This window comes from Mauremys mutica, chromosome 6 (genome assembly GCF_020497125.1).
Source record: "Mauremys mutica isolate MM-2020 ecotype Southern chromosome 6, ASM2049712v1, whole genome shotgun sequence".
Taxonomy (NCBI): domain Eukaryota; kingdom Metazoa; phylum Chordata; order Testudines; family Geoemydidae; genus Mauremys; species Mauremys mutica.
Window position 1 is genome coordinate 116,801,008 of NC_059077.1, and position 18,924 is coordinate 116,819,931.

General features: G+C 43.9%; 1 protein-coding gene across 1 annotated transcript in view; it reads left to right on the plus strand.

The window, feature by feature from the left end:
• The window catches only part of PLPPR1 (phospholipid phosphatase related 1), a 195,752-nt gene that overhangs the window by 63,204 nt on the left and 113,624 nt on the right, over positions 1 to 18,924 (plus strand). The window contains exon 2 of the mRNA XM_045022157.1: positions 13,297 to 13,405. Within this exon, the coding sequence (XP_044878092.1) occupies positions 13,343 to 13,405 (63 nt within the window). The 5' untranslated portion in view covers positions 13,297 to 13,342. The remainder of the gene's footprint in view (positions 1 to 13,296; positions 13,406 to 18,924) is intronic.

The window sequence follows — 18,924 nt, forward strand, 5'->3', positions numbered from 1 at the left end:
CTGGCCCTGGTCTTTGGCATTTCGGCAGCGGGGGCGGACCCCCCGCTGCCGAAGTGCTGCCAAAGCCCCAGACCGCCACCGGGAATTCAAATTGGGCCCGGCAGTTCATAAAGCCGGCCCTGCACACAGACATGCTGCAGTTTAATTAATCAATTTAAAACCACACTTTTAGTTAAACCTCTGCAGTTTGCATGAAAATAAGGTTTTACTCTCAGGAAGCTTTTCCTGATATTCAGCCTATTTTTTCCTTTTCTGAATGTCTCTTAATACTGCAGAAATACAGTGGTGGAATAGGGCCCAGGATTTTTCTCCCCCCAGGATTTTTATTATTGTTATCCCAAGACAGCAGGTAATGTTACTGAGATGCTGGTTCAATAAACATGGATAAGAAAGGGAGCACATTCCATTTACAGGGAGAGAAGCGACACTCTAATGACGCTTCACTCCAGTGGTTTTCAATGTATCAGGCAGCCTCTTCTTGGCAGCTCATATCCTGTGGTCTCTTCAGCAGTGTCTGCAAACAAAATGTCATTTGTGAAGGGGCATGGTAATAAATTCATTCTGTAGCATATAAACTCTGTATTGAAAGGGTTTATGGAAAGGGTTATCATAGAGAAAATCTGTTTCTGAATTCCCCAAAACCTCGTGACCTGTTCCAGCTTGAGTTTCTTTGTGTTCCAACACATCATACCTCCCAAAGCTTTAATAACATCCAGAAACAAATTCAAGCAGATGACCCACTACCAGTTTTCATCCAGACTCTAAGGACCAAACCTGTAGAATCTCACCAACTCCAGGCTTCTATGCAGGGGTCTGCAGCATGGCCACCCCTTGCAATATTTCATGCTTTTCTTAAAGCCTCAGTTCCTGTGGTAATGTGGTTTGCATGAGGTGCTCAGATTTCATTTTAAAGTCAGTTTCTAGTCCTTATGGTTACATAGAAGAGCTTCAAAATGTGCACCGAGTGTATCTCAAGGGCTCAAAAATCAGATGACAAATAAGACACAACATTTATTATATTTAAATCTCAAGAGTTTTAAGCCAGCCTTGTGATTTTTGGGGACCTGACTCATGATTTTGGAGCCATGGGAGTAGGCAATACTGGTTGTGATCTCTAGCCCAGTTCGTTTTGCCTAATATTAAATCCAGTCCAGGGTTTTGGGTTTCATCTCTTCTTAGGAGATGTTTTGTGATCAGGCACTAAAAAGGGGGCAGAGGAAAAAATCCACCTAGAAAATGATAAGTGGAAGATAGACTGGAGGGCAGGAGGAATGAAAATAAAAGACAAACAGTTGAGAAGGGGAAAGAGAAAAATGTGAATGGAAAAAGTAAATACAGTATATTGGAAAATAGGAAAGTAGGATAATAGGAGTTGTCAAACTGTACCAGACCATCTAGTCAAGTGTCCTGTCTCTGGGCACAGTACCAGATACTCCATAGCAAGGAATAAGAAACTCCACAGTGGAGAATTACGGAATTATCTGCTTATAGGGAAAGCTGCTTTCCCCCCGCAACAAATGATGGTTTTTCCTATGTCTCTTTTTTCATCCTCTAATATAACCGACTATTCTTATCAGTCTACTCTTTGTTTGAATCCCATTAAGCTTGTTGCCTCTGTGATACCTTGTGGTGATGACTTCCACTGGTTAATTACGCATTGTGTAAAATAAATCCTTTTTCAGTTTTACATGTGTTGCCTTTCAGTTTAATTAAACATCCCTATGTTCTTCCATTAGGAGCTGTGAGTAATCTAAATAGTTGTTCCATTTCATAAATGAATATGCTAAACAACAGGGGCTCTAAAACAGGCACTTCACTGTCAACCATGTTGAAAATATACTGACCACCCACATGGCAGGTTTAAGGCATCGCCTGTTTATAGGAATGAACTGTTGCTTTTTCTAACTTGGCTTTTATTTTACATGTGGATTTGGGAGGTTATTTGGAACAGGTTAACCAGATATTCCATCTGTTTTTAAATTTGCTAGCTGTGTGTGTTTGCAGGGAATGTGTGAACGGGCGCAAAGCCACGTTGAATAGAATATTTGTTGCTGCTGGTCTCTCTGCTTCCTTGTGGCATTGGTGGTGCTGGTGCTGAGGGTAGAACAACTGATACCAAGTCCAGCGCACAGAGCAGTGCTAGAACTAACCCTCTATCCCTTGGTTTCAAAGTGAACCTAAAGTACTGTCAAAAAAGAATATGCAATTATTTGGCTATTCAGTCCATGAACCATCTCTGATAACATGTATAGGTTGGTTCCTGCTTGATGCTGAGCATTTTGTCAGTGGTAATTCAGGATGCTCAACACTCAGATCTTTGCGGCATACTACTCAGGCCAGGTCTACACAGGAGTGTTTTATGGGTATAATTATATGGGCACATACTATACTGGCCAAGCACTCCTAGTGCGGATGCAGCTTATACCAGCAAAACTGTGCTTTTGCTGGCATTGCTTATTCCAGTTCCCTTAAGTAGAACAAGTTCTACCAATAAAAACACAATGTTGCCAGTATACCTGTGTCTACACTAGGAACTTGTGCTGGCACAGCCCTGTGTGTTAGGGACCTTCTTCACATCTCTGACCAACATAGCTATGCTGGCTTGAATCTGTAGGGTAGATCTGGGCCAAGACTTTACTTGTGGCCTGAGACCCTGGCTTACTTTTCTGACTAACCTACAGAAAACTACAAACTGCTGAAGTGGAGATCATTGTTCCACTTGGGCGAGGATACACAGTCTAGTATGTTCTAAGGGGAAAATCCTACTCTCTGTACTCTGGTGTTAGTCTCATGGTCATCAGCTGAACTACACCTCTACCCCTATATAACGCGACCCGATAGAACACGAATTCGGATATAACGCGGTAAAGCAGTGCTCTGTGTGGGCGGGGCTACGCACTCTGGTGGATCAAAGCAAGTTCGATATAACGCGGTTTCACCTATAACGTGGTCAGATTTTTTGGCTCCCGAGGACAGCGTTATATCGGGGTAGAGGTGTATGTGCATTAGGAAGGAGAGTAGGAATTGTCTCTAAGATCTGTTGGAAGTCTATCTGAGACAAAGCCACAGATCGAAGGCAATAATCTCTGTTGTCTCCTGGTTTTTAGATTGTGCCATTGGAGGATTTTTTTTTTTTTATTTAGGCTTCCATTGGAAAAAGAAATCTAAAAATGTTGCCTTGTTCTGTCCCTGGTAAATCCTTGCTTGGTGGCAAGACACATGTTAGTGTAGCAGTGGGCACATTTTACTACTGCTTGAAGCCAGTGCCCCGTTAGAAATGGAGAATGAAATCCTGGCCCCATTGAAGTCAATGGGACTTTTGCCACTTTTGTAGACTTTATTGGGGCCAGGATTTCACCCAGTGTGTTTTGAATGGTGCTAATGCAAAACCAAAGGAACTCCTCCTCCCTGGGAGTCTGATCCTTCTCGCTCAGCATAAGCTCTGCTGTGCTGCCATGCAGCAATGGGAAAAAGAAAGGTGCTGTCTGAAGAAGCAGAGCCAGCACTCTGATTTGGATGATGAATCTGCAGATGGCTCATTGTGGCTGTGGGGCTCATGTGCATTTTGCGTTGTAATTTATGTGAAGTTTGTAGTGAACTGAAGCAGTTTGATATGAGTTACCAGGGCTGTACCAGCTGCTTCAGAGGTAGGGGTAAGGACGGCAGATGTGGAATAATCTGCCCCTCACATTAGGCCTCATCCTCATCTCTATAGCTAGAGATTGTCTTAAACCCTGAATCATGAGGCTTAATATCCGTCCAAAATTTTTGTTAGCATTAGCTATTATAACTCCGGGTAGTCTTGTTGTCTGTATGACTGCCCAGTCCACATGGCCAGCAATCGGCAGGATTAGAACAAGCAGGAACTTCAAAACAAAACAAAACAAAAAAACCCTGCATTGGACGATGCAGCCTGTATTCCAGCCCCTTTGTAATGGTGATGTGCTTTTGTTTGCTTTGCTTTTTTTTTTTTTCATCTCTTAGGTGATAATTGCTGCTCAGACTACAAGCTTCATCATTGAAATTAGAGATGGAAAAGACCCTATTAGCTCATCCAACCAATCCCCTAGCCACTGCAGGATTCTTCACTGCAGAACATTTTTCTAGTACTATCTGGTTTTAAAAGCTTGGGGTCTCTGCCACTCTCTTGGGAGACCATTCCAAGGCTAAATATATCTTGCTGGCGGGAAGGCTTCACTGATCTTCAGCCTCATTTTCCCTGTCTACATTTCATCCCATTATCCCTATTATTCCACCCCTCTTTGACATACTAAACAGATCTTTCCTTACTTGGGGCCCGATTCTCCACTGGCTTGCATACACCTTTGTCATCATTCACACCTGAGCAAAGTCGGTGTGAAATGCTACTAAATCACAATGGTATCCATATACACTCAAGTGTAAGTGATGGCACAACATTCAAGTCAACGGAAAACCAGGCCTGTCCTGTTTTCAGTCTCCAGATCCATGTAAACTATTAGCATGTCCCCTTTAGTCATTGCTTAGGCAAGTTAGATATATTTAGCTCTTTTAATGTCTCCTTATGAATCCCTCCAGTCCCAATGATCATTGTATTGCTCATCGTGGCACTCCCTTATGCCAGTTGATATTGTTGTGGAGATAGCTCCAGAGGATCAGACTCATACTAACTTATTTCATCATCTGGCTCGTTGTCAAAGTCCTTGTGGAATTTCTTTCTTACCATGCCAGGATATTTGGTGGGCGGGAGGGAGAACTACCTACGCTATCAGTGTGTGTAGGTTAAGAAAAAAACCCAACCTGTACATGGGTTGAGATTTGAGCCAGCTGAGAATTGTGAAAGCACTCAGCTTTGGCCTAACTCTGCTCCCCATGGGAGATTTACCATCGACTTCAGTGGCAAGAGAGTTAGGCCAGCACTCAGTGCTTTGGAAAACCCCACCCTTACTGCTTTTGTGATAGCTGCATTCTGGGTGAGTACTTTTTGTACATCCAGTTGTGAGAGGAGTTGAGGTATCTCCACAGACATCCCCTTCTGGCAGAAGAGAACAGATATTTGACTTGTCATTTCTCGTTTTTTTTTATAGCGCTAGGAGGAACCACCGGTGAATATATGTTACTGGTCCCCTCCTGTGCCTGATTTGTGGCTGTGGAGGAGTCAATCACAGCTCAAACTAGAGAGCTTTAGCTCATGTTTTGGTTCCCAGTGTGTTATCCAAGATGGTGGCCATCACACTGACATTTGCTCTTTTTTCCTCTGTTAGGAAGCAAACATGAGGGATAACATAGATGGTGGATTTTAAGCTTTGGAAGGCTCAGACTATGTGATTAACACCCAGGTGTGTGTAGGACACGGTGCAGAGCTGCACCCCTCCTCCCCCAGAGGGAGCTCCAAGAGGGAATGCATATGTATGCTGCACAATCTCTTACAATCCTCCACTTTGTGAAACCACCCTGCTACGGTTATCCGTGGAGAACGAACCTGTGACAGGCAGCACTAAAAGCATGAGCCTCTCTCCCCTGAGTTAAAGTGTAAGGGTTGTTAGCTAGATGCTGGAACAGACTGATTAACCACTGCTGTGGACCAGCCACTAGAGGGGGACAGATGCTCACACTCTGCCAGTATGGGTTACACTTGCTCCCCCGGGCAACTCCATGGACCCGTGCAGGGAGTGAGGGGAAGCAGGGTCATGTCTTGGCCTCCATCTCCTCTCTTTGGGGGTGGTTTGTAACACAGAGGCTGGTAGGAGGGCACAGGGCCTGCACTGCCCTGAGTGCAGGAGCTACATTTGTGTCCTGTCCTTGCTCTTCTGACACCTCCTGCTTCAAACCCAAAAAGTCAGAAGGATCGCGAGGCCCTGCTTTCCCGGTCTGTACTCATACTGAAAATCAAGATCAAGCGAGCTTTGAGGAGGAGGAGGCAGATTGTATTGACCAAGCCAGACAGAAGTAGGTTGGTACTAAACTCAAATAAATGTCTTTCTCTGCAAACAGCTGAAATGCCACCGTGTCTCTCCCAACTCCCTGCCTAGCTGCTTCTTCCTCCTTTGTGTAGCTTTAAAAAAGCAATGTTAGCGGTCCAGGTCTAGATTGGTGATCCAATTTACTGCTTCAGGTAAAGCAGAGTGGATGGCAGACATACCGTCAGGAGGATATGATCGTTTGGGACATTGGTTAATGAGGTGTTCCACGGTTTGAAGGCTGTTTCTGCAATCACACATAGGCTTATGTCTCAGTCTCCATTAATGGAGGAGGTAGGCACATCTCCCATGTGATATGCGGCTGCAGTTCAAAGTGGATCATATTTTCCAGTGTGGAATGAAAAGCCACTAGTTTCTTTGTCTGGGTCCTTGAAGAGCTGTTTGTTTGGGATGTTGATGTCCATCTGCCTTGCTTGCCATTGATCTTTGAGGGGAAACTCTGAATCTTTGAGCTCTGTGCTGCAAACCAAAAAAGTTTTTCTGGATTTGACTCAGAATCTTGGTATGTTATTTAGATCTGCATCTTTTGGGTGGTCCTTGTTCTCTCGAATGTGAAGGGACTCCTGAAGGATTCTCCTGTCACAATTAATTTGGGGTGGGTGGATGCACAGCACAGGAAGTTACGGGTTTGGAATTGATTTTACTGTGCCTGGAATTATCCATGTGGCACTGTTCATTTGAGTGATGCATGGGAGCTACTCCTTGCCTGGGTGAGTCTGAGAATGTCAGAGCACTGAGATGCTAACACAAAGTATGCTCCCGAGCCCGAATGTCAACTGTTGCAGTGGGGTCATGTCATTGTTTATTTTTTTAAATAATAGTGGAGCTTGTACTCAATGGGTTGCTCAGTTTTGCTCCCTCTGTTCCAGACTGCCTGCTCAAATCAATAAGTGTTTTGTCCTCAGAGTCTCTTTCCCTCTGCTTATTATGTACCACAGAGGGAGGCCTGCCTAATTTTGAATGTAAAGCCTCCAAGGTAGCATTCATATTCTGACTGACGGCCAATGTCTGTCCCATCTGATTGGCTTCCCCGCTGTTTTTCCTGCGGTGGAGAAGGGAGTTCTAAAATTATTCCTAGATCCTGGAGAAAACTCTTGTCTTGATGTCCAAATGACCCTCCGTATCTTTATATCTTGACACTGTAGAGTCTCACTCCTGAAAGCACTGGGGTTCCAGACCATGAAAGAAAAATTGCAACGAGATCTCCGCATCTGTCTCGGGAGTTGTTCAGAATCACATCCCCTTGGGCCCCTTTGGATTGAGAGAGACATGTGTGAAGATCTGCTCTGTACAGAGGGAAGTCAGGGATCCCATCACAGTTCCCTGATTCTCAAGTTTCCCAGACTCCAGTATAAATCAGAACAGCCTATGGACGTGGCTCTAACTTATGCCAGCCAGTTGAGAATCGGGGGTGTGCAGGAGTACTTTGCCTCACCCCATTGCACCTCCTCGTACTCCGTATACCGGGGTGAGGGGAGCAGATGGTGTAGGAGCCAGCTACACTGGCTTTATGCTACACTAGGGAATTCTCCGCTGGCCAGGTAGGGCTAGATTGTGAGCACTTCACAGAACCAGAGCGACACAAAGTGTCTGAAACGGGGAAAGAGAATGTGGCTCAGTGTAATTCTATAAACAATTGCTCTCAGACGTATACTGAACTGTGCAGAGCTGACTACTGGTGGGGCATATGCTGGGGAAGAAAGAGAAACCCAACGCATGCGCAAACGGAAGAAAGAGAAACCCAACGCATGCGCAAACGGATCCCATACAGAAATCCATGCTGTGGAAATGGCCTGGGCTGGATGTACTATGAACGCTTGTGTTCACTGAATGTCCTGTGAACATGAGCTGCATCTCACTGAAACAGTCCAACTAGAATAGAAGGAAAACTCAACAAAATCCCATAATTCTGCCTTGCATGGAAATGTGTACGTAGGTGGGAGTACTGTATACAGAGGCACCTTAAAGCGACTCTTGGTGGGGCCACCTTGTTTCTTCTCATTCTTTGTTTAATACATTTTAAAAATGTGCCTGTAATGCTCAGGCTTCCAGTTGCCCACAGCAAACTTACAAAAAATAGTGGAATTGTACAAATGTAATTGAGGGCAAAACTTGTAGAATCTGTACAATGGCCATGTTCCAGAAGACAGACAGATAATGCGCTTGACATTCAAGTTCCAGCATGAATCTGCAGGCATGCCACTTAGAAAAAACATCACTTTACTTGCAAACTGAACAAATTTGATCTGGAAGCCAGTGAGACCTGAATGTCCCAAAATAATTAACTGTGCATGGGTGCAGTCTGTTGCAGGACCGGTCCCTAAAATTACTGTAAACTACTGTAATTTCCTTAGACCAGTTTTGCCATTTATTCCTAGAATTCAGAGTCCCCTTCTCCTACAAATTATGCCCTAACTGCTGACCACACCTGCCATTCCTTTGTTGCAAGTGGCTTCAAAAATAAATGGAGCTTTAAACTTATTGGATATAAAGAAATGAGTACTTGCATTTCCCATTGGTTTCAGAAGAACCTGCATGGCCCATTAATCAATCTAAATTAAGATGAAGCATCTTCAGGTGATTGGATAGAGGCCAAAAATAGTCCCCCTTTTCCGCCCAAGAACACGCACGACTATTTCAATTAGATTAATTTCTAAAATTGGAAGGGATGAAAGGAGAGCTGGAATAATTGGCTTTTTAGTTAATTGGAAGTTAGAAGCAGAATCAGCTCCATTAATTGTGTACGATAAATTTGGTGGTGGTATTTACAAAAAGTGCCTGATATTTTAAAGTATTTCTTAATGAATCCTGTAATCTGTGTCCCTCTCCTCTACCATGCACTGATAATTCCATCACAAAAGAAGACAGCAGCTGTATCAGTTAGATGGTAAGGCAGCTTCACCCCTGTGATTTTACTGATTTTCATGCTGCGTTTTAAGAATTGTCACTCCAGGCAACGTTGAGTTAGTAACATGCTAAACAATTTGGCAGGGATGTAAGCACCTCACAACATGAACCTGCCCATCCATGATGACACTTAAAAACCAGAGCTGAGTGAATACAACAAAACAGCCCTTGTGAACGATACTTTGACTTCCACGTGGTTCTTCACTTCCGCCATGTTTGTACCGCTTTTTATTTGCTATGGCTGTTCTTTGGGGGTGAAAGTCACCCCATGTGATGACGTGCACATAAAAGGTGCATGTAATCTAATCTAATGTGATATATATGGCTGACCATCCCTGTAGTGCCTGAACACCTGCCACACCTGAACACCTTGGGGGCAGGGATAGCTCAGTGGTTTGAGCATTGGCCTGCTAAACCCACAGTTGTGAGTTCAATCCTTGAGGGGGCCATTTAGGGACCTGGGGTAAAAATCTGTCTGGGGATTGATCCTGCTTTGAGCAGGGGGTTGGACTAAAAAACCTTCCAAGCTCCCTTCCAACCCTGATATTCTATGATTCTATGTAAAACCCATGGCAATAGTGAAGTCCTGGAGTCTCTGTCACATCTCCCCTTTTGGGGTCAAAACTCTGCTTGGGGGAGTGTTTATAATTTGGGGTCTTGGTTGGTGTTTAGGGTGTCTCTTGCGATGGCCCTTTACATAGTGGTGAATTTCACCTTGAATATGTGAACAATAGTATTCGCTCTTCAAAATGATTAGGGGGCTGGAGCACATGACTTATGAGGAGAGGCTGAGGGAACTGGTCTTATTTAGTCTGCAGAAGAGTGAGTGGGGATTTGATAGCAGCCATCAGCTCTTATTTTATCTGCTACTCCAGAAATCTACCAGATCAGCTCTTGTAGTCTTTCCTTACAGCCAAGTCTCTCGTGCTATGCCATGTGTTAAAGTAAAAGGCTTGAGAAAACACTTGACTGTGCCTTTTAACAATCCTTCTGCTGGACATAACCTGCAGTGTTCCATTTATTAGAATTTTCTCTTCTTTCCTCCTTGACTTCCTCTCCCCCTCCCCTGCCCCGCCATGACAGATCCCTGTGGTAATAAAACCTTTTCAGCCTGAGGTGTTTGCCTTCGTCGTTCTCTCTTCTCTGACTGCCTTTTAGTTAGTGTTCAGTTTGCTCATATATATATATATTCCATGGCTCTGCTTGTTTTCCCAGGAGATGCTAGACAATAACCTCCCACACTGCAGTTGAAGGGCTTTCTGAAAATGTATGTGAGGGGAATTAGGCAAAATGAGAACTAACTAATGCTAATTAATTCACAACCTTTGTATTATTCAACTACGCTACCTTGTTTAAAGAGTAGAAGCACCTCACATAATGCCGGTGCTCGGGTAATATTAATATTCCCTTCCTGTAGGTCTGACAGTTGCCTCACATTGCAGTGTTCACACTCCTGGATTAAAAGGTCAGAATTAGTGGTATATTAACAAGTTTTTCCTAGTTATCAATCAGGACAAAATGATGATAAAAATGGAGATGGTGACACTAGATGGTAATGAAAGATATCTGCTATCGTTTGAACAGAGAAGCTTTCCTCAAGAGGAAGACAGATGCATAGATATAGGCCCAAATTCTCTGTGTGCCAATATCTAGTTTTGGCTCCCTGATTCCCTGGGCTGATCTGTGCCATCTCTGATCACAGCATAGGCTGGAGCGGCCTATGCTAGCTGGCAACGGCCTCCAAAGGATCATATGTCATCTGGGGACAGATTGAGTACAGCATATTTCAGCCATAACCCACCTTACCACTGTCCTGCCCGCTTCGTCAGAGCCAAATGTGGAGGAGTGGCGAAAGGGCTGGCTATGCCAGCTCTGTGCTAGCTGAGAGGTCTCCCATAGGGAGGGAATTCTCAGATTGGCTGCTTTCTTGTCTCTTTGAGCTTCCAGAACAACATCAATCCAGAATGCACGAGAGAATCTGGCCCATAAAATGCATTTCTTTTCCATAGGCAAATTATTGTAGTAACAAACTCACTGATGGTGAACAGCAAAGAGTCCTGTGGCACCTTATAGATTAACAGACGTATTGGAGCATGAGCTTTCGTGGGTGAATACCCACTTCGGTGGATGCATGTCACATGGGGATGTATTCACCCACGAAAGCTCATGCTCCAATACGTCTGTTAGTCTATAAGGTGCCACAGGACTCTTTGCTGCTTTTACAGATCCAGACTAACACAACTACCCCTCTGATACTTGATGGTGAACAGTAAGTTTGCAAGAACAATCATAAACATGACATATTTCTGACATCATTGCAAGGGCCGCGGCATTCAATTAGGCAGAGCAGTGGTGCTACAAAGGACCTTCAGCTTCCTTGCTATAATCTATTCAGTTTCTTAACACACATGATCTAAATTCTTCTGAACCTAATTAAATGTCTCACAGCACACTACTTCCGTTTAAAACACCCAACTCCTTACTGTTTTCCGTAGTATACCTATGGACTCGAAGGCAAGGCGTTAAGTCATAGGGCACTGGATTTGCAAAATCCAGTTATTACTATGTTCTGGCTGCACTGGCCAGAGAAACAGTATTAATGCCATCCTTAAACATGGTCATTGCTAGAAAGGTGCTGACAGGATTTCAGTAGTAATGATGCACACAATTCTTGTAATTCAGTAAGAATGCTTCCTTAACCTGTCATCCCATCAAACAATCCCCAAAGCCATTTAGAACAGAAATAACTCATGCACGCCTGCCCAGTTAGGAGCAGAGCTAGGTGAAATATGGATTTTTTTGTTTAGTTTGTTTGCTGACAATTCCAAAAAATAAAATGAGAAAATAAAATTGTTGCAGCTCAAACTAAAAATGAAATTTTCTGACAAACTGAAAAATAAAATTGTTTTGGATCAAACAACATGTTTCATTTTGATTTGGGGCATTATTGTACTTTAAAAAAAAACACCGTAAAATTAAACGAAATTGCAAAACAAAGTTATATTAAATAGAAAAATTGAAATGTTTTGATTTGAAAAATTGAAATGTTTTGATGGGTTTTTTTTTTACTGAATCGGTTTGGTGAAATTGATGTGAATGCATGAACTTTTTCAGCATTATTGAATCTGCATTGTTTGCTGGAAAAAGTTTTAGTCAAAACATTTCATCCTGCTTTAGTTAGGAGTTCATAGGAGCAACAATGATATCAACTCCCCATCCCAGTGCCTTACCATCCTCCCCTCAAAGGAGTCAGGCCATGTGGAGCAAGTCTCTGTGCAAGTGAAGTGGCATCATCCTATGAAAATTTGCCAAGAATTGATGCTACTTAAACCAGCCCTTACTCCCGTACGTGCCTTGGCAAAACCCACAGTGCCCCAGTAACTTGGAATTCAAATGGAAGAGTTTTGGGTTCAGAGTGCTAAGAATGGGATTGTGTCCCATCGCACCCTGGCTATTTCTTAATGTGGTTAGAGTTTCCATTCCTCTAATTTCCCTTGCATTGTCCTGTGTGAGTGTGTGTGGTAGGGTACTGGGCAGCTCTCTGGCGACTGTTTTTTTTCCTTTGGTTTATACCACTGCATAATGCTGATCTCTAAAGCCATTTTAAGTCTCTCTTTGCACTTAAGACCAGTTAAGTCTCCCATTAGAGTTCTTTTCTCCATACATTGTGTACAGTGAAGAGATCAAACATCTCAATGCAGATTGTTACCAGGTTATGTTCAATTAAAATTACAATAGTCAGCATCTCAAAGTAATGCTTAGCAGGAAGGGGTTTTGTGGTTTAACATTGGGCCAAAAGTACTTTGCAGAAAGGGCCCAGTTCTTCACCACCGATTGTGTGGTGCTTACTCCCACTGAAGTCAATAGTTTTGCCTGGGCAAGCTGTCCTGGCATGTTAAATTGGACATATTTGCTCAGATAAATCTTTTGATGATCCACAGAGTGGCTTTCAGACCACTGTAAACCCATCTTATTTTAAAGTACAATTTCACTATTTATTTAGCATAAAACATAATTGATTTAAACCATTTATGACTCAGGAATACAATCACTTCTGCACTGGATTGTGATCTTGCAATCTGCTCTGAGTTAAGGAGCAGTGCATGGTTGCACTGGTCCAGAAGCAGAGAAAGGATCAAATTGTGATTGAGATTTTGATCCTGCTTCCTCCTTGCTCAATGGGAGATGTAATCTGCAACACCCTATACCTGGTGAGCTCTCTCTGAGTCACACTCTCACCTCCCAGGCTGCTCCAGGGACTATGCAGCAAGACACTGGACAGGCTGTAAAACTACAATCTAGCGCTTAATATTCTGTTCCTCTTCTTCTCTGCTTGCTACATGAGCTTGCCGTGATATTCTCCAGGCTGTATTAAGTGAAGAACGTTCAGTCAAATGTAACTTACTGTACATATTTGTCTCTCTTTCAGCCTGGTAAAGTTTTGGATAGTGCTTTCCCAAGAGGTGTGATGAGAAATGGCTTTAGGAAACAACACCCAGCGAAGTTATTCCATCATCCCATGTTTCATCTTTGTCGAGGTGAGTGCACTGCACAGATGCTGCAGAAGTTTGTGTCATGCTGTGATGAAGCTGGGACAAAAACAGCTGAACTCTGTAAGAATGAAGAGTAGCACATCAGCAGGTGTGCAATGTATCCTGTTTTGATAAAGAAATGACAAGGATTGTCTATCACACATGAACACAGCTTGCTTATTTAACAAGGCATCAGGGCCAGATTGGTCTCGTATTACAATCCCACAATGGGGTATAAGCAGATCCCCCGTCCCTCCCTTACCACCCTATATAGGTTTGTCAGACTTGAGATTCAGGTGCAGAAGAATGAGCAGGTGCTGCATTCTCAATGAGTCCATCCCTGGAGCGGGTGAGCAGGGACTAGAGGGAGTGTGGGCTCTCCCTGCCCAACTCACTGGCTAGCATAGCTGATCTAGGAGGAGATGTCATCATTTATTGCTGTAAGTGGCCACTGCCCTCTGGAGCAAGAAGAAAGTGAGGGAAGAATTGTTATTTATAGGGATGTCTCTGAGACATACAGTCCCTAGAGCTACCCCAGGTTGATGCAACATAGTCACCAGCCCTTGCTGAGGGGAGTGAATTAATTCTCAATCTAGCCCAGCTTGTAGACTGAGAGGCCAGTTGTTCAACTCTTACTGTAATCGGTGAGCATTCACTTAGGTGAATGGTCCAGTGGGATTGTAGTGAGGTGCTTCTCCTGTTTAAACATGGTGGTGGAGTCAGATGATACAACAGTTGTGAGTTAACTAATGTTGAAGTGAAGCCAACAACCAGGGCCTTTGTTTGCTGGGTATGGAGTTGGTTTTCTTTTATCAGCCTGGCAGGTTTATTTATTCTTTATTGGTCATTTATTCACTCTAGTGTTTCCTGTTACGATCAAATAAATGAATACAAAAACCTCTCGTTCTCTCCCCCTACTAGGAGGTAGGTCACATCTCAACCTGTGGATCTGGATTTGGGTTATTTTTCAAGGAAACTTTGGTCAGAAGTTTGTCTGGTGAGAGCTATACAGTTAAGGAGTCATAGGCATCCGCCTATTGCTGCGTAATCCCTACCCCCACACCTGTTGTCCCTTAATCCTGAATTGTAAAATTAACATTGTGGGCCAGATTGTGACTAGGTCTGTGAGGGTCACAGGGGCAGGAGTGAGGGAGTAGGGCACAAGAAGGACCCATTGGAAAGGGCTAGAAGGCCTAGTCACAGTCTTGGTCTTTGTTCTGTGGGACTGATCCAGCTCCCACTGAAGTCAATGGAGGGACGTTCCATTGCACGGAACCAGGGCCTTTGTTTGCTGGGTATGGATTTTGTCCGAGGCCCCATGCAAGCAAGGAGGCTTGCTCTCCATAGTGCAAGGATAGTAACCTCTACAAAGGGAGCTAGGATATCTAGAGCATGTGATTGTAATAGGTACCTCTCTTGGCCTCACACATCCAGCACTGTGCCTGATCCCGCTAAGGGAGAGCTTCTCTGCACCCACTCTCCACCTTCTGTTTCACAGAGGTTGCCCTGAGAGTGCGATCAGTTTCTCTATGGGCCTGATCCAAAGCCCACTGAAGTCAAGGAGAGTCTTCCTATTGCCTTGAATGAGCTTTGGTTATCCGCTCTCATCAACAGAAATCAGACTGGCTGAAGAAAGTACTAGCTGTATAGGTATGGGTCGTGATCACATGGGCCAAGGCAGATTAACCAATTGTTATGGGAAAATGTTGCAAAACCATTGTAGAAACAGAGTAGTACATCTCAAAAGGTGGAGTTATAGCAGACAGCTATATCTAGTGAGTGGTTTAAGACAACTGACCCTCAGTTGTGTCTTACGGTTGTCCTTAGGGATTTATCACAGACATAATACCCACATTTCAAGGAATATAGGTCTCTGTCTCCTGTGGAAACCAGACCAAATTTCTTAGGTAACCTCAAAAACAGGAAAGGACAGAAATCCATACCTCATTATTTCATTCATCCCCCAAACCACTTTTTTTTTCCAAATGTGCATAAGAAATACCAGAAAGGTGAGAAATAAGATGTTTCAAATTTATAGCCTGAATCATCTCTGAAGAATTTTAGCCCTCTAATGTGTGAATGATGAGTCTGAGGGTAGCGGAGTCAACAGAGTTATAAATTGGCATATAGACAAGGCTGACACGAACGTAAAAATAAATCAAGTGCCAGGAGGAAGGGAAGATCATTGTTCACTGCCTGAGCATACTTCCCCTGTCCTTTGGCATGCTAGATGTGATGACAACAGTCAATTTTTATTAAGAAGCAGACGCAAAGACAGAGAACCAGTGTTAAAATGGATATTCTCTGTGCTGGCGTTGGGTAATGCCAGCTTTTCCCATGGACTATGCTTCATCTTTTACTCATGTTACTATTTGCCTTTCTGGAAAAGTGATGTGGATTGTCCATGTCCAGCGCAGCAGAATTGGAATCTGAAGGCTGTTTATATTTATCCCAAGTAGTATAGATCTAAACAGCGTTTAGGATTTGATTTTCCACTGGGAAGGCAGAGCAGATGGACAGCAGCCCACTCACTCTGAGAAGCCACTACATCTCTGAATAAGTTTCACTGAAAGTGTTTTGCTTTTCAAGTTGCTAGGAGTCTGTTGGTTGCTGGCGGTCATTTCAAATGTGCCCTCAAGGGGCTACACTTCATGGTAATCTCTATACTAGTTAGTCATTGTAGCACCGGGCCCCATGTCGGTAATTTCATAGTAGCCCTGAACCAGTGATTCTCAGCATTTTTTGGTGACTTGAGGAAAGCTGTCTGATTACATGGGGCTCCTCCTCCTGCTTGTTTCCAGCTGCGAAATCACATGGAGGACAGCTAGAAACACATTGTGTGATTTCGTAATAGTTCTTTTCCATGTTTAGCAATTGCTGATAAAGCAGTGGTGTTATGTGATCACAAATGAGAGGAGAGATGGCCCACAAGACGTATTATCATTATTGATATTCCTGGGTTACTAAGGCAAGTGGTGGAATCCCCATCCCTAGAGGTTTTTAAGGCCTGGCTTGACAAAGCCCTGGCTGGGATGATTTAGTTGTTGGCCCTGCTTTGAGCAGGGGATTGGACTAGATGACCTCCTGAGGTCTCTTCCAACCCTAATCTTCTATGATTCTATGTTGAACCTAGAGCCCCCAACTGAAATTGGGGCCTGAGTGTGTTAGGTGCTGCACAGACACAGTAAGAGCCCCAGCTCGGGAGAGCTTACAGTTCAAATAGGCAAGGCAGATGCAGGGAAGGGGAAACAGAGGCTCAGAGAGATTAAACGATTTGCCCAAGGTCACACATCAGCTCAGTGGCAGAGCCAGGAAGAGAACCCAGGTTTCCTGTGTCCTAATTGAGAAGCCTATCCACTGGATCCCACTGCCTCTCTCACTGATCTTCCTAATAAGGTTTTGTTCACTCACTGAAAAAGTTTAAACACCTTGCCCTAAAACTTATTTTCAATTCCCGGCTGAGCTGAGCACCAAAATTTCATGCCAATACATTTTTGCTCACAATGAAACTTGGTCTTGCCTCAGTGCAGGGGGCTGGACTTGATAACCCCTTATAGTCCCCGTCGTGGGACAAGTGTGTCCTGTCCCCTTTTGTCTTGGAGTTGTGTGGACTAATGGTAAAATCAATATGGCCGCTCTCGCTCTCTCAAGGTTGTGTAGCCGAAAGGCCAGAGTCATGGTGACAGCCCATATGGCCCGAGTCAACATGGCTTCCCAGTTCGGCTGGGGTGCATCACATAGTGGTTAGAGGCAGTGTGACTGCCTGGCTCATCGAGGCCTAGTGGGAAGAGTCAGTAGGGCTGTACTCAGAGCTGCATGGCCCAATGGCCAGAGTCAGTAAGGTTGCCCTCTCTCGGGGCTGCGTGGCCTAGTGGCCCACGTCAGTATCACTGCCCCTTCTGTGGGGCTGCATGACCCAACAGAAGGGCCTATTAGGGGAGTGGGCTGCCACCCTTGGGTGGGTGGCGGCCGGGTGGGGGGGACCCAGGCCCTCCCTGCTCCACCAGCCCTGTCACATTCCTTTCCAGCTGGGATTCTATGATTCTGCTCTACAATATCAGCTCTACAATGCTCTCAGGTTTAGATGAGCTTAAGACTGAATATGAAAGTGTTAGACACACACAGTTTTGATATTTTAAATATCATCCTGCTTATGATGATATTTGACAGTTTTTTAAATAATTCCGATGGTTATTCAGACTTCCATTTTCTTAATCTTATTTTTCTCCGCTCAGCTCACTTATCTTAGCAGTTATTATAAAACCTGACCTGAAGGTGAATGGCTCATTGTAAGGACTTTCCCCCTGGGCTGACTTTTTTCCAAATTCCTTTATACGTTCAGATTGTGGACATTTAAATAAAGAGGTAACATGCAACATCTAATCTGTAATGACAGAAATGTTAAATCAACATTTCAATCCCTAATTAGAAAAGCTATGTACATTAAAGGCTAAAGAAGACTTGATTAAAATAATTCTCACTCACTTATCAAATCAATGTCTGTGTCTAAAATATTCAAGGCAAGTCTCTTGATCGTTCCTTTTTATTGTGTTGTATCAGATATCATTATGTTTTGCCATGCAGTGCAGCATATATCTCCAAATATTATATGACAGGAACTGCCATGATTATTTATTATTGGGGGGGAGGGATAGCTCAGGGGTTTGAGCATTGGCCTGCTAAACCCAAGGTTGAGCATTCATTTAGGAATTTGGGGATTTAATTGGGGATTGGTCCTGCTTTGGTTTGGACTAGATGACTTCCTGAGGTCCCTTCCAACCCTGATATTCTATATTAGATGTTATATTATATACATACTCAAAGCATATGGGAAATAAAGAGGAGTGTTCACTCTTGTGTATGCAAATCTTGATGGTACTGATCAATTTTTATTTAAGAAAGAGATAGGGAATACTTAATGTGTCTCAGGTTTTCTATATTGCTTGCTAATGCTAGACCTCTGGGGCTGGTTGCCACCAGTGTAAATTAGAGTAGCCCCCAGGATGCTGTAGTCCAGCACTTCGGGGGACAGACGGTGCACAGAGGCTGCAACGGGAGCAGGGCAGTACAAAGGTGGGTTTAAAGCCAAGTTTGCTCTCACAGCGCTGGTATTCAGTTTGTGGTGAGATGAGGATCTGACTGTACAGCTCATGGGCCTTGGTCTTGCAAGCTATTGAAGGCTGCTAACAGAAATGCAGGGAGCCAACGTACTAGGGATTATTTGCTCAGGAGCTTCTATGCACAATGGTCTACTGGGTTTGAAATGAGCTCTGTGAGGAGGGAGGCAAAGTGAATGAGGCTGGAGATAGGGTTTGTGCATCGGCCACAGCCTTACATGTATTATAGTGAATGCAAATGGTGTACAGCAGCTATTTTTAGGATTTCCAATGACTCCTGTTGCAAGCCAAGACTGTTGGCTACTCAGGTGTGCTCATACGTCTCAACCTCTGGACTCTGAAATGAGGGACTGTGACCCCCAAAATGAGGGACAACACACCTTGAACTGAGGGACTCAGACTTTATGG